This window comes from Penicillium odoratum (assembly GCF_028828045.1).
Source record: "Penicillium odoratum strain IBT 22623 chromosome Unknown utg000002l_segment0_segment0, whole genome shotgun sequence".
Classification (NCBI taxonomy): Eukaryota; Fungi; Ascomycota; class Eurotiomycetes; order Eurotiales; family Aspergillaceae; genus Penicillium; species Penicillium odoratum.
This window is the reverse complement of record NW_026643144.1, coordinates 1,147,000-1,162,449: the sequence shown is the minus strand read 5'-3', so window position 1 is coordinate 1,162,449 and position 15,450 is coordinate 1,147,000. Positions and strand designations below refer to the sequence as shown.

General features: G+C 47.0%; 5 protein-coding genes across 5 annotated transcripts; 2 read left to right on the top strand and 3 right to left on the bottom strand.

The window, feature by feature from the left end:
• Positions 1–3,936: 3,936 nt before the first annotated feature.
• On the bottom strand, positions 3,937–5,863 carry N7520_002461 (MDR family MFS transporter; the record flags this gene model as incomplete). The annotated part of the gene is made up of 5 exons (XM_057136396.1): positions 3,937–4,280; positions 4,343–5,016; positions 5,076–5,254; positions 5,319–5,576; positions 5,666–5,863. 5 exons carry the CDS (start codon positions 5,861–5,863, stop codon positions 3,937–3,939), a joined length of 1,653 nt encoding a protein of 550 aa, XP_056999082.1.
• A 910-nt stretch (positions 5,864–6,773) lies between these two features.
• Positions 6,774–8,429, top strand: N7520_002460 (MFS transporter; the record flags this gene model as incomplete). Its single annotated transcript, XM_057136395.1, has 6 exons — positions 6,774–6,872; positions 6,922–6,942; positions 7,004–7,061; positions 7,113–7,741; positions 7,801–7,903; positions 7,951–8,429. 6 exons carry the CDS (start codon positions 6,774–6,776, stop codon positions 8,427–8,429), a joined length of 1,389 nt encoding a protein of 462 aa, XP_056999081.1.
• Positions 8,430–8,955: 526 nt separating this feature from the next.
• N7520_002459 (cytochrome P450) lies at positions 8,956–10,948 on the bottom strand (the record flags this gene model as incomplete). The annotated part of the gene is made up of 9 exons (XM_057136394.1): positions 8,956–9,043; positions 9,108–9,182; positions 9,238–9,395; positions 9,458–9,568; positions 9,628–9,942; positions 10,004–10,312; positions 10,365–10,571; positions 10,635–10,663; positions 10,729–10,948. 9 exons carry the CDS (start codon positions 10,946–10,948, stop codon positions 8,956–8,958), a joined length of 1,512 nt encoding a protein of 503 aa, XP_056999080.1.
• A 1,427-nt stretch (positions 10,949–12,375) lies between these two features.
• N7520_002458 (zinc-binding alcohol dehydrogenase family protein) lies at positions 12,376–13,539 on the bottom strand (the record flags this gene model as incomplete). The annotated part of the gene is made up of 3 exons (XM_057136393.1): positions 12,376–12,575; positions 12,626–13,185; positions 13,244–13,539. The coding sequence occupies 3 exons, from the start codon at positions 13,537–13,539 to the stop codon at positions 12,376–12,378; spliced, it is 1,056 nt and encodes a 351-aa protein (XP_056999079.1).
• Positions 13,540–14,095: 556 nt separating this feature from the next.
• Positions 14,096–15,443, top strand: N7520_002457 (methionine adenosyltransferase; the record flags this gene model as incomplete). Its single annotated transcript, XM_057136392.1, has 4 exons — positions 14,096–14,529; positions 14,597–14,879; positions 14,932–15,069; positions 15,123–15,443. 4 exons carry the CDS (start codon positions 14,096–14,098, stop codon positions 15,441–15,443), a joined length of 1,176 nt encoding a protein of 391 aa, XP_056999078.1.
• Positions 15,444–15,450: the final 7 nt, after the last annotated feature.

Below are 15,450 nucleotides of genomic sequence, written 5' to 3'. Positions count from 1 at the left end.
TCTCATCTGAGTTCAGATACACTATAGTGAAATTTGATGGCTTCATACTCGTCTAGCCATATTAACTTGGAATAGCCGTTACTCCACAGTCACAACTCATCTAAGCCGCAGTCCACTGTCTTCCTCTGTGTCTGCTAGATATGGTTGTGACAGGTCGAGTTAAAGTACATTTCGCGTTTCAACACTTAAGCACTGATTGTGGAGGCTTCGCTCGCCCTCATGGTTCTCGCATCAAACGAATCGAACTAGAAATTCAGCTATCTGGATCTGAGATACCCGCAAGGTCTTCCAAGTACCGGCTCCTCGTGTGCTCACAAACACCTCACCTTCTTCATTTCGCGAGTCCCAGAATGTAATCATCGTTTTTCTCAGGTGGGTAGTAACTCTTGTTTTGAATATCCAAAAGTAACTTGGAAGCTCTATCCTCTGACTCTTGGGAATGAAAATATAGATATCATGAATTTCCCAGATTCTTGGCACTCCAGACCTCAACGTATCGCTCCAAGGGTCACGCGATAAAGTTGTCATATGCATCGTCCAGGACGCGGGTTTCAGGGCGAGAATTAAGCCCGAAAGGAGGACCCCGAAGATATGATGGCGTAGCTCATGCGACAGGCTCTTGAATATGTCTTCTTAGTGTTGATCCAGCTTCGCACTTATTCTAGTTTAGGGGGGGGTTGATAGAATCAAGGTCGGGATGAACGGGCCTTCGGTAATGCAGCAGTGACAGTCTTGCAATTACAAAGTAGGGAGAGCGGTGGCTGCTAGCAGTGGATTTTGTAGTTTTTTCAAGCATTACTTGGTCTTGAGAAGCTGGCTACAGCAGTTCACGGAGTTTCGACGGAGAGCGAAATGCTCAACTTCTACTGGATCAATCAAGCTAGAATGAACGAGGTCCTCATACACGAGCAACTGTCGCTCAACCTCACCGAGCGCTTCTCGAGTTTTTGCTTTGACCGCTCAAATATCGATTCACGAAAGGGGGACCGGTGTAGAATATGTAATGGCGGAAGTCATTCTATGATGGCTATCAAAGTCAGCGCGGTAGGTCGATGTAGCAAATCGATGTATGACCAACCCCACTTAGTAAACATCAATCCAATTGAACGGTCTTAATAAAATTGAGGTGCCAGAACGGCTTCAGAATCATCTCAGTCATATTTTAAAGACGATATGAAACGACGATAGAGAAGATCTTTTGGAAAAGACGCGCATCTGCCTAGCTTTTTACCTGGTGTCTAGATCCGGCCTTTGAAGCTTTTTCTATATCAATTAAGCATATTCTTACCTTCTGACCTAGATCACATAATAGCTGTTTTGAAAAAGACATAAAATAGACCTTCTTCTAATATTCATAAAAGAGCGGCCTGAGAGGAGGCAACGACAAAACTCGTCGGAATTATCTGAAAATTAGCCGCTATCGGTCGCCTGAGTGCGAAGGCGCTCACAAAGGTCGGGAGAGACTGGTAATGGAAAAAAAGTGAAATGCAAGAGATAAGGGAAGCAGATGAAAAGAGTCCCAAGAAATTTTTATACACATATGAGAGACCTTGAGAGTCTGCCGCTCATAGATGTTAGTAGGGAAGACCTGGAAGATATCGAGACCTCTGTAGGCGGCTTTACATCTTGAAGGGAATGGGTTATTTTTCCAGCAGTTGGGTGCTTTTTGGTGTTTGGCCGAAGAAGGTGGGTAGCGGTATTTATGCCGCTCAATCGCTGATGGTTTATCACAACGCCTCTTACAGCCTCGAACCTGTTCATCCGAATGTTGACCACCGCCAGACAGCCCGATGCTACCCCAGGGGAGTACTTCTTCCACAACGCATTAGATGCACTGGAAAAGTCAGGTTGTCTGGAAAAACCACAGGGTGATTGATCCAGCCATGAAATCAACAAAGTCGGAAATGTCCACCAAGACATTCTCGATTAACTGCAGGCCTTGATGAACGCAGCAGGGGACAAGCGCGTCGTTCTCAAAGAACATGCGTTGTTCGTGACTGATCCCGCGACAAGAATTCATTCTGCCAACTCTACCGCAAAGCATGAACTGCTCTGTAAAGTGAAAAGCTCAGAGATACCTAGCTTAAGCCAATCAAATCTTCCACCAAACGTTACAGCGTTCCCTGATGAATTCCTCGCACCGTCGTTCCCTGTAATCTTGATCAGGCATCATGCAATTGCCTTTTCTTCGTACTACCGAACATATTCGACGTGCTGGGCAAGAACTACCGGAGAGAGAGAGGTATTGAAAGGCGAAATTCGGACTGCCGTGACCTTACGTTGGGCACGCAGCCTATACGACTGGTATCTGGCATTGTGGGGGGGACACATCGTTCTGGATGCAGAAGATTACATGTCAGACCCAGAAATGATAGAACGGTCCTGCGATACTACTGGACTCGATTCATAAAGTTGCAGCTTTCATGGGAGCCTGCGGGATAACAACCCAGAAAAAATCACATGTGAGAGTTCTTTACAGGAAGAGATACAGAAGTGATGATAGGAAAATTTGATCCTCGGGAGATAGCGGATTGTGTCAAGTCTGTACTACCTGGTTACGAGTTCTTGAGAGAAAGGCGACTCACTTGAGATCATTCTTCGCCTCCACTCAGGTATCCTGTGCAAGGCCAATCTGATCGAGCACCAATTTCGTTTTTGGTTTGCGCTGGGCATGGGAGAAGGAAAGGATGAGTCGACTTGCCTAAACGTAATGTGGACATACTCAACAAAGCCTGCGTAGTATGTGGTGAATATATATTGAATAGTGATCTTTTAGCTCTACACTTAATGGCTACATATTTCTCGATATCCCCACCGTGGCGCCCAATAGTACCACTCACCAGATCAATGTTACTACTTCTTCGTGCAGAGAGGAAAACCGGTTCAAAGCCGTAGATTTTCCAAAGTGTCAATTCTGCAACGATGATGCATTGCGGGGATTTAATACATGGCCAGTGTAAACAAAGGTTGTAGGATGTTCTTGTTAAGCATCATGCCGCGTATCTTACAAACTTACAGTATTACCAACTAGCGCGTATTTTACAAGACCATTACTAGCTGGACGCCAAAAAATACAGTCTCCACTTTTAATTGTTGGGAACTTGAGGCGGGCCGAATCGAGCTTAAAGGATAGTTCGTCCGATTCTAAACCTGTATACGGTTGGTGGCGTACGATCTACATCGGTAAAGATCAACATTTCGATTTTGAAGTGGCCCCAAATTTCATAAACAGGCAATAATACGCGATATCACAAGAACTGATCGAGGTGGGTCTAAAGTTTGAATCAGTATGTTAATATCGTCTGAACCTTGTGCATTGTATTCTAAGCAATGGTGGAAATGAATCTCAACAGAATGACCTGTTATGACCACATGCATATCGTTTTCGATCGAGTTGACTTCGATGGTGGATACTGTGGTCAAATCGAGCGAGAGCCACAGTCATGACGCAAATGAACGTGCTTCTTCCTGATTCGGCTCGCAGACGTAGCCTGCAAGCGTTATGACTTTGCCATTCTCCTCATTGACGTTTAATGGTCAGCATTTGTATATAGAACAGCTTTAGGATCTTCTATAGCATCTGTTGATAGAGGTATTTCCCGTTTCCCTACTTTGAAAGGCTACGAACAGTAACGCGAATAAATAGTAGTAATAATCAGACCGCACCATAGAAACTTTAGTTAATGGTTAATCTAATAGCTGCTTGACTGGTTACACACACAACGCGCAGTGCTCGACGGTTTTCATATTATTATTATCAAATATTCAATCAAGTTTTCATGTACTGCTCTCACGTCCACCCCCTGAGCTCTATGTGCTCGTTATAGAAAACGTATTTCACCTTTAACTGGGCGCAGCTCTACACCACACGTCCCTTACGCAATTTTCAATGTTCGCTGAAATATCCAAGCACGCAAGTCTTTTTTTTTCTCGTAATTAGCGATGAAGCTTGCTTTCGCGCATGAAGAAAGCGCTGAACAATGCAAAAAATACAACGACGACCATGAAGCCGAAACCTTTGTTTGTCGACCAGCCGTAGCAGTTGCGCACGATATGAGCGATATCAGAATCCAACATCTTAATATAATCGAGACTTTCTCGAACGCCATTGACAATTTCGTCAATGTTCTTACTATCATGTAGACCAGATCGAAGTCGTTCCCTTAGGAGTTGCTGAACAACGCTCGCGGACAGTGACAGTCCGATCACCGAGCCCAGGGAGCGGAAAAGATACGAGCATGCCGTTACAACAGCTTGATCTTCAAGAGAAGAATGAGAGACTGCGAAAAAGATTTAGCAAAGGTTGCAGATTATGAGGACGTATGACAGAGCAGGAACTCACTCAGACCGATGATGGTTGTGTTAACGCCGATTCCGTTTCCAAATGCGGCCATAGTCATTCCGATGATCATTGGTACTGTACTGGCCACAAGGCCTCCGGAGAAAAGAAATATGACAAAACACCCGATAGTCAGAGACGTATAACCCGCAATAGTTAGCCAGAAGTACTTTCCAGTCCACTTCATCAGGAGACCAGCAAAAAGTGAACCACTAACGCTGGCCAGAATGCTTGGTAGCAGGCGTAGCCCAGCGATGGTGGCAGAAACCCCATCAACTGCCTGGAAGTACAGCGGAATGTAGAAGAGTACCGCCATCCATCCACCGAAACTGAAAAGGTTGCAGCAATATAGGGAGAAGAAGGTGCGGTCGAAGATGATGTGACCGGGCGCGAAAGGCTCGGTTGCCACGTAGATCTCAACCAGAGCGAACACAATGAACAAGATGACCGAAACACCCAAAGAGGCGATTGTCAAGGGCAGCTTCCAGGACACATTGCTACCACGGTCCAAGCCCAACAGGAAGCCCAAAACGGCACCAACCAGGACAATGGCACCAAGGAAATCGATGCGACGAAGTTTGGTCTTCCAGTGATAATTTTCGCGGGCCGGGAGCTTGAGCATCACAGATACAGCGATAAATGCTAGAATGCAAAGTGGAAACTGTGATAGAAAGGCCCTAAAAATCCGCGTCAGAAGGGTATTGTAGAATGAAGAGTCAGATGCAGTATTTCGTACCAACGCCAGCCAATGTAATCAGATATGATTCCGCCCAGAGGCGCGCCAGTACCCGATCCAGTTGCATAGATGATGTTAATGATCCCTTGCCAGACTCCTCGATCGCGCAGGGGAACAAGGTCACTCATCAGAATACTGACGACGGTGGTCATGCCGCCGCCACCAATGCCCTGGAATACCTGCATGGTCTCGTCAGTCATGATCCGGGTCAATGTCTAATGTGAAGCTGGATATTTGACGTACACGTGCCGCAATGAGCTCATTGATATTACGTGCAAGTCCACAGAATAGACAACCGGTTCCAAATATGGCATAAGCGAAGAGTAGGCAGGCCTTACGGCCAAATATATCGCTCAGCTTGCCATATAGTGGTTGGAACGAGGTCAGGGTCAAGAAGTATGAAGTCGCAATCCAGCTGGTCAGATTGAGAGCCTTCAGGTCACTTCCAATCTGGCCATAACTGGCCATAATAATCGTCTGGTCTGCTGCCGACAGGAAGATCTACCATCATATTTAGCCGAGCGTACTGCGGAAGAACCGAGCTTTTTAAGTTTCTCTACGATTCCAGCAGAATTGTGAGATATACATACACCTATTGATATGGCTGGAACGATATACTTGAGTTGCTTCCGTGCATCTAGAAAAGGGTCTTCGGCCTGCTCGCCCGTAGATTGCACAATATTCGCCGGCTGCTCCCCTTCTCGACGGGGAATGGCTCCGTTTGACGCAGTGCCGTTGCAATTCCCCAGTAACGGGGACGTTTCATCATGTGTCTGCTCGGACGCCATTTAAACACGTTCTCCGAATACCACAAATCGTAAGCGACGACGGTGAGCGAACGTTGACCGTCGTCAAAAGTTGATGGTGATAGGTAACATGAAGATAACTACCTACGCTAATCACCGAGCGGTGAGAGCGGTCTGTTGTAGAACTACCACTTCACCCCTGGCCCACAGTCAGCCACGCTCCTAAATCTTCGAATCAGTATGACCAAGCCGTTCTCTCGTCGGTTCCCCACTCGCTTCACCAACTTATTCCCCCAGCAACACACTCCAACTCACTGATATCTAATTATGATGAAATCACTGTATTAGTGCTATATGCGTTGGAATTTGAATGTATATCGAGAATAATTTTGCAGATAGTAATCATTCTAATCTGGAAGTTAAAATTACCGCACAGAATTAGGGCCGGTAGTCATATGCTCTCACTTAATCTAGTGAGCGCCGATGGTAATTGCTCTACAGGGAAGGAAACCGTGAAGCGAATGGGGACCGATAAAAAGCCAAAAGATGTGGCTGGAAGATGTGGAGTCGAATTTCCCATTACTATAGTGGATCTTGGGTGTGGAAATGATTCTGCATGTTGTCGCAGTTCATGCGGGTCGGTGGATCAGCACCGTCAGATCGGCGCTCGGTATAACGAGAGTATTACAGCGCGCCTGTTCCGGCGTTGTCCGCTGTACGGACCGAAACGCAGGTTTCATTTTCGCAAGACCCCTGACACCCTCTTCCCCCCGGGCCAACATGTGGAGTGCGGGACTTCCCTGCTTCTGACAAAATCAGGCTACCCAACTTCTGTGATGCGAATCCACGTGATCGAGCCGTGCATCCTGTCTTCTCTTCCATGCATAGCTCTCTTATCTTTTGATTTCCGCTTCTCACTGAGTGACGACCCGCACGCATATCATCCGCCATCATGTTGGGGAATTCAAAGCAGGGCAGCCCGCCGTGGGGCCTGAAATGGAGGTCATCTACTATTTTCATCATGTTCACGGTCTCAATGTCAACATTCACGGTAAATTTCACAATGTCTCTTTCCCTGTCCAGAGCTAACTTTTGCCCAGGAGTTCTTCCTCTATGCCATGGTAAGCCAATCATACTTTGCGGAGCCATCTTTGTTTCAGAAAATCTCTGACAGCCATCTAGATTGTTCCCGTTTTGCCCTCAGCGCTAGTGACACGGGCGGGAATTCCCTTTGAACAACGTGGGTAGATTGACATGCTACTAGAATGTGATCGCTAATGATATCCAATAGGTGAATACTGGGTCAGCATTCTTTTGATGTGTGAAGCTTGTGCTTCCGTCATCTGCTGTCCAATTTTCGGGTATCTGATAGATATTGCTGGCACTCGTCGATTTCCCTATCTCTGCGGCCTTTTTCTACTCGCAGCGTCAATGATCCTTCTTGCCTTTGCCAGAGACATCTCTATGTTCATCATCGCACGACTGCTCCAGGGCGGCGCGACGGCGATGGTGGCGGTCGCTGGGCTGGCGTTAGCGACGGATTCCTTTGACAAGGAGGCCCTCGGCACTGCAGTGGGCTACCTGGGCTCGGCCAGCGCATTAGGGTTTGTGTTAGGCCCGCTTATAGGCGGGCTTACATATGACAATCTTGGTTATCAGGCAGTCTTTATCATAGCAAGTGTTCTGGTTGTAATTGATTTTGCGCTTCGAATTATTTTGATTGAAAAAAGAACCAGTCGCTATTGGATCGAAGCGGATGTTGAATCGCCTGAGAATATTCGAAGTATTGCCGCAAATCACACAGATTCGTCATCAACCGAAGGAGGACTTCCTGTGCAAAAGCTTATTCGACAGCCGCGGATTCTCATCACCCTTTGGGCTCTTCTGGTCGTTGGAATTGTATTTTCTGCATTTGATACCGTGAGTTGCTTCCTGTTTCTGTTACCCAGGAGACTTTGAAGGCATATTGACCTTTTTAGACCCTTCCCATATTCGTCGAGTCCACATACCACTGGTCCCCAGTTGGGGCTGGGTTAATCTTCCTGCCAAGTGCTTTTGCGTCGCTTTTAGGACCTTATTTCGGTGAGTTTATCGGTCGCAAACCACAGTGTATATTCTAACTCTCGCAGGATCCCTTTGTAATTACTACGGCCCACGAGCTATGGCCTTCACTGGGTTCATCCTTCTTTGCCCAACCTTGACCTGTCTCTCCTTGGTTGCTCACAACTCGTGGCCCCATATTGCTGCTCTGATCTTTCTCCTGGGTTTGACTGGTCTTTTCATAAACCTGGGTCTCCCGGCTTTGTATGTGGAGTCTCAAGCAGTCCTCGATGAGATGGAGCTCCGCAAGCCAGGGATTTTTGGGCCCAAGGGTGCCATCGCTCAGGCATTCGGCCTGCAGACAATGGCCCAATTTATTGGATTATTTTTCGGTCCTCTGTGGGGTGGATTTATAGAATACCACTATGGATGGAAGACTATGGCATGGACCCTTGGCCTGCTTGTCTTCATCACGGCGATTCCTGTTCTTTGGTTGAGTGGCAAGTCTCATGATGAAGTTCATGGTCCAGAGGCCGACCCTCTTCTAGGAAACGGACACGAAGAATAGCCTCAAGTAGTCAGAAGTGAAGATGTCTTCTTTCTTTGATCACATCAAAAAATTGGACATCAGTACTATCACTCGAATATGCCTTCTGTGAAGATCGGATAAAAGTAAGCAACTGTTCAAATATTCTTCAATATATGGGCTTGTGGTACTTGGCATTAAATTTGTAATTCGGCCACAGTTCAAACATAGCATACTTTTGAACATACAAAACACAAATAAAATAGTGAGTACTTTTCACTGCACTCAGAGATTTGATGTTCCACTAGGATACACTGAGTATGTGATTCAGACTTCTATACAATACTCCTCCACCTCTCAGGGGCTTAGCTGAGAATGCACGTGTTCAACAACTCGATCGTTTTATTTTCATAAAAGTAGCTAAATGCATGGTGCCCCCCAGATAACCTTCACAATCTTGACATTTGCGACACCAATTTAGTTGCGTCGCGTCGCCACTCCTCCATTTCAAAACACTTGATTTCATTCAAAAACTCTCTAAATGGATACACAGGGCATTCATACGCCTTTAATCAACCCTATTCTCGAGGGTTGCTCTCAAGGGCCGACCAGTATAGTGGATCGATGCGTATGCTTTGTATTTCATGTCATCTTCACTGTATGCCATCCAGGATATTAGGGGATAAGCCGTTTAGTATGATATCGGAGTATAAGACTTACTTTGTTTCGTATAGTGAGACCTCGAACTTGCGGAACACCGCGGCGAACGCGGTAAAAAGTTCCATGTATGATATGCTAGACCAATCGGTTATCAATCTAAAATCATGCCCTTCATAGCAATCCGACTTACTTTGAGGCGGGACACATTCTCCGTCCCTTTGAAAAGGGAACAAGAGATCGTTCAAGTAGAGGATCCTCTGTTCCCCAACGTTCTGGTGAAAACTTCTCAGGCTTCGTGAAGATAGTGGGGTCCATATGAAGAAAGACAGAAGAGGTAACCACACAAGTCTGGAGAGGAAGAAAGCAATTAGTATTCATGACATTATTGGTACGGTATTCATGGCACATACCCCAGGTGGGATTGAGTTCCCATCAATCGTGGCTCCGTTAGCCGTTACTATGCGCGGCATACCCGAGATAACGCCGTGGGTGAAGCGAAGGCTTTCTTTGACAACACCTTTCTGTGGAGATCTAGGTGAGTGACTTGATAGAGTTGGAACGAAACGGTTTCGTAACTTACCAAGAAGGGGAGCTTTCGGAGAGTCTCATAGTCGGGAATTGGGTCGGTTGAATCTTTCCAGGCGCCCTTGAGCTCCTCAAACAGCTTTTGTTGTAGTTTGAGATCCTGGGCCAAGCAAAATGTTCCATAAGGCAAAACGTTCGAGATATCGAGAACTCCACCATGCATGACTCCGACTGCTTCATCCAGGAGAGCTGATTCCGGAAGCGGTTTGCCGTTTCTCATGCTGGTGGGCTTCGTCATATTTCCAATGAGTGTAGCTCGCTTGTTCATCTCGGGAGACGAAAGGTTGAAGTGTAGAAGGTTGGTCATCAACTATGGACATGTCAGCGTCAGATGAAAGTATTGTTGAAAGCAACTGTTGGATAGAAGATACCTCCATCATCATATTTCGCTGCTCGTAAGCAAATCTGAGACTGGAGGGAAGATAACTTGCGATATCATGGAAATAAATCGTCCAAGAAAAGTTTCTCATGAGCCACATGGTCCAGTCGAAGCTGTAATAGGTTGACATTGAAAGCGGATTGCGGAAGTTTTCGTCTTGCAGCCCGCGCAGGTCGGTGGGAATGTCAGTGAATATAAATTCGTTGATTATATCCAACGCTAGGCCACGGTATCCCAATGCCAGCTCAATAGGCTTAGAACTGTCCACGCTACATTGCAGCAGGTCACAGAATCGTTGCACCTGGAGAAGAATTAGCATCTCTCCTTCTGATGAAAACAAGATAGTAGCATACATTGCGAGAAACAATGTTCTGAATTTCATCAAGATGACTGCGAGCAAAGAGCGGAGCCATGAGCTTCATTCGCGCTCCATGCTCCTCCCCTTCAAGTCTGAACGACGAGTCTGGTAGACCTAGGTGATGATAGAACTCTTGATCTTTCACTGTCTTGTTCTGCGGCGAGAAAATATCATGAAATGCTTGCGGGTTGCGAAAGTGCAGCTAAAAGACTGGTCAGCATGCTTGGGATTGTATGTCGCCGATTGCCCCAGAGAGGAAACGCACGGTATTTGGTGTGATTCGAACCACAGGGCCTATAACGACAAGATGTTAGAGCTACAATGTATATGGTACTTGAAAGGAAAGGGAAGAAGCTGACCGTAGACTTCATGGAGGTGAGATAATTGTTCAACCAAACGGCCATCTCTCCAAGTTTGATGATAGGCTCTGTATACAGTAGAGACTGCGGCCAGTCTGGGACCGGGGTATTTGGACAGAGGATGGAGGTAGAGACGGTAAAAGATTCGAGCCACCAAATAGAAGGGGATAGCGGCAATCAGAGCCCCGATGACAGGGCTAGAGGGGAGAAAGCCGTTCATTTTCCCTTGACACGACCTTGATTCGATGTTCGGAAGAGTTGAAAGCGCCTGAGTCACCAGATTGAGATTGAAGTTAATTAGTGGCAGTCGTTCGCGACAAAGCTAGCTTGAAACCCGGTTGTCGCCAATTGGCCACGCAGATTCCTTTCGTATTCCACCTTTTTCGCGCTGATCCTTGTCGCTTGGTGTTCAGTGAATCCCACAATCATATTTGCAAACCTGCGTTTCCGTTGATTGGGTGGGGTTAGAGTTTTCACATTACATGGGTCGTCACTGGTACGAAGGATGTATACTAGCGCCATTCCTTGATGTGAACTCTGGAGGGTCTGGCATGGATCTAGATCCAGTGCCTTGCGTTTGGAAGCGGATCGATCACACATTCACGGTTGATTGATGGTGGGGGGGGGGGGGGGGGGGGGCTGAAGTTAATGGGCTAGCCCAACCCCGATTGATCGCCAGAACAGAAGAACATGTTGGTCGATCAGCAGCGACTGCCTGACCTGATCCTTCATGTCATTTTGTGTCATTTTGTGTCATTCTGTGTTACACTGTAACATAGCAGAATAATGTTACGAAACAATGTATCGAAACAACGTGACAAAACAAACAAGCGGAGCAGATGGATAAGTGGGGAGGCTCTCGGAGAAGGCAACTCCGCGCCCCTGAGAGCAGGAAATGTACTCCGTGCCGGAGCAGCGAAAGCGTATTCTTGGCAGAACAGCTGGAAAACGAGTGGGTCGTCGCTGGCAATGATGAGAGCCGCTAAATTCAGTTACGTAGCTTTACAATCGATCATAGCTCCAAAATCGATCGATCAAAAAACAAATACATCCACAATCGAGCCGAAAATCCCCAGGTACATTCGATTCGGAAATGATCATTGATGTGGCTGATTGTTGCCGCCTTTGCGTAATTATCGAATTGCGCAAAATGTAAGTTAGATGTGCATTCGAGTCTGCCACGTGGACATGCATGGGTGTTAGGCTAGCGAAGGGTGGGGGAAAAAAAACAACAACAATCCAAAGCAAGGTCGTTTACACAAAGTAATGAGAACCAGAAGACAAATCGCATCTGAATTCCTAGGTATAGGCCTGCAGTTATCTATTTCACAATGCCATAAAATGTGGCCCGATAGTTTACGAGGAAGTGGAAAGACATTGGGGTAGATTTCATCTTGGGATACCCAGCCAGAGCTGTGGACAGGTTTCAATTACGATTTCTCGCACACCCAGGGAAGAGACTGATTGGCAATGTTCTTAGTTCTTCGGGCTCATCCCTATAGAGTGGTGTTTGCTATATATTCATGAGATTGCTCCCAAACATATATACTTCCAGAGCGTTTGACGGTGCAACAGGAGATTAGAATGCCGTACTACATGGTTCTCTTGATTTGAAGGTGTCTATATCTATATTATGGTCTGACACAGTCATTCCAACGATACTACAGCCTTCTGGGCACTCATGCCTTCTCGCACTCTGTCCAGTGCCAGTTGAATTGACTTCAAACCATGGCCAACCAACAGCGGCTCTGGAGCGGGTTGGAAAACCTTTTTCTCTAATGCCTCGGGCAAAAAGTCTCGGTAAATGGCTTTGCAAACCTTGTTCTCGATGATGGTTCCGGCTAGCACTGATTAAAAGTCAGTCAAACTCCCCAAGCACGTTCCGTCGCCGACCTACCAGCTTTCACCTCAACGCCCTGGAGCGTCATTTCTGGCACTGGATTTGTCGTAATAATTTTAACCTTCTGATTCAAGGCATGCACAATGTCCACGCACACCTGCACGGTTGGTTGCTTGGATATAGAATCAAAAACACCGACAATGTGCGTGTCACTCAGAGCCTGGATGACTTCAATTCTCACTGAGTCGCTCCGATAATCGAATACTTTGGACGCACCAAGGCGAAGACATTTTTCATGGTGTTGAGGACTGGCAGTGGTCACAACATCGTAGCCTGATGATTTCGCCAGTTGAATGGCACAACTGCCTACACTGGACGCCCCGCCCCATATCAAGAGAGCTTTGCCAGTAGGCTTGACATCGAGGGACGGGAGTTGGAGATGAAGGTCCTCTTCTTGGTATAGGCCAGCGGCGGCAGTGGACAGCGCACATGGGAGAACGCTACCTTGGGCGAACGAGATATCGGCAGGCAATGGGCACGTCAAGCTCGACAGTAGAGCGGTGTAATGCTGAAATCCGGCATGGCGAGTCTGAGAACTATCCATGCCAAATGCATGTCTAAATATCGAGGAGTCAGCCGGGGTTTGACGCGATAATGAGCCATGTGAGGTCAAACCCAATCACTCGCTGGCCAACTGTCAGATCTGTGACATCCGACCCAACTTCCACCACTTCACCTGCCACATCGACGCCAAAGATGTTGGGGTATGTGATATAGTCCAAGAAGGCAGTATCTTGAAGCATGTAGTCGCACGGGTTAATTGCAACCGCATAGTTCTTCACCACGACTTCATTCGGGCTGGGAAGAGGATAAGGTGCCTCCTGAACGATGAACGGTTTGGCTTTGGGGGTGAGTATCCAGGCAGCCTGATTGGAAGGGCGATTGATCGCCTGATTTTGGGTTGCTGTCATGTTGGCGATAACTTGGTGGAAGGATGAGGACTGTGAGAAAATAGCCAATGTCTTTCCAGAAACCGGAATAGCAAGGCCTTCTCGTGTCAGCCTCGACCGGCTCCAGCAGCTTGCGAATATGCTGCACCTTGCGAGAGGGTACAGCTCCTCAGCTTGATCGGTCAAACTATTACGAGACCAAAATAGGTGGGGTGATGATCTTCCCAGGCTTTGTAATTATTCTCGGGATCTGATGAACTATACGACCCTGCAATTGCCAAGTATTTTCACACTACTGTATTTTAAATAGTGGAGCCCCGGAATGGATGCTTCACGGAACAAAAAATACTAGCGGGGTGGCTTACCTGTACCACAGACGTGTATTGCGAACTCAAAGACGGAACGTCTCGCTTTAATGTGTATTTCAATTAGCTCTTACAGTACAAAAAGAGAAACGTGAAAGCTCAGAATGCTTCAATATATAAGGTGCACTTAGTCGCCCTCCGGCGGCAGGATTTTGGAGAACTCTTCTCTTACCTTCATTCCTTCTAACCCCATAACTAAATATCTCGTCATAATGTTACTCACCACCGAGAATACTACCCCTACCTTCCTCTTCACCTCCGAGTCTGTCGGCGAGGGCCACCCGGATAAAGTCTGTGATCAAATCGCGGATGCCATTCTCGATGCCTGTTTAAAACAAGATCCTCTCTCCAAAGTCGCTATCGAAGCTGCCGCTCGACCTGGTCTCGTCATTGTGTTCGGCGTCTTGGACACTCAAGCTCAAATCGACATTGAAGCTATCGTCCGCGTGGTTCTTCAGGATATTGGATATGACTGCCCAGACCAGGAACTCGACTACAAGACATGCAAGGTGATGGATTATGTTGAGCGACGATCTGCTCCTGACACTGCTGCGCCATCCCTTTTCCCCAGTCCGGCCGAGACAGAAGTCGCAGGCGACCAAGGAATCATTTTTGGCTATGCCTCAAACGAGACACCGCAAGCACTGTAGGTTCAAAATAGCCAGATCTTTCTATAGAGCCCCTTACAAAACAACACCCGCTAAATATCTCAGACCCTTGACGATTGACCTGTCTCATCGTATTTCACGACAAATGAAAACCGCACGTTTGAACAAGACTCTGCCTTGGTTGCGACCGGACACTAAGACCCAAGTCACGGTTGAATACATCAGGCGAAACAATGGAGAGACGGTTCCATTGCGGGTGCACACAATTGTTCTTACAGCACAGCACACACCAGACGTGACAGTCGAAAAGCTGCGGCAGGAAATTTTTGATCAGGTCATTTGCAAGGCCGTTCCCGCGAAGTATCTGGACGATGAGACCGCCTACTATGTACATTGACCCAGAAAGAAGATATTACGCTCATACGCTGACTGATCAAAAGATTCAACCCACGGGAGACGTCGGAGTGACTCCATCGGGCAAGTTCGCCGGCGTCACTGGTCGAAAGATCGTTGTCGACACATACGGTGGATGGGGAGCTCACGGTGGCGGTGCCTTTTCTGGAAAAGACTATCGTCAGGTGAGACTGCAACATTTTTTTCTTCAAATGGATCAAACGCTAATGATGAAAAGGTGGACCGCTCTGCTGCATACATGGCACGGTGGATTGCCAAGTCCATTACTCATGCCAGTCTCGCACAGCGTTGCATGGTCCAGCTATCTTACTCAATCGGCATTGCTGAGCCACTGAGTATCTTTGTCGATACTTATGGGACAGGCAAAATGACCGATGCGCAGTTGGAAAAGGTTGTGTATGAAAACTTTGACATGCGACCTGCTGCTATCGCAAAAGCATTGGGCTTGATGAGCCCAATTTACTATCAGACATCAAAGAATGGGCACTTCACCAACTCTCAATTCCCGTGGGAGAAGCCCAAGGACTTGAGACTGTGAAGTTTGA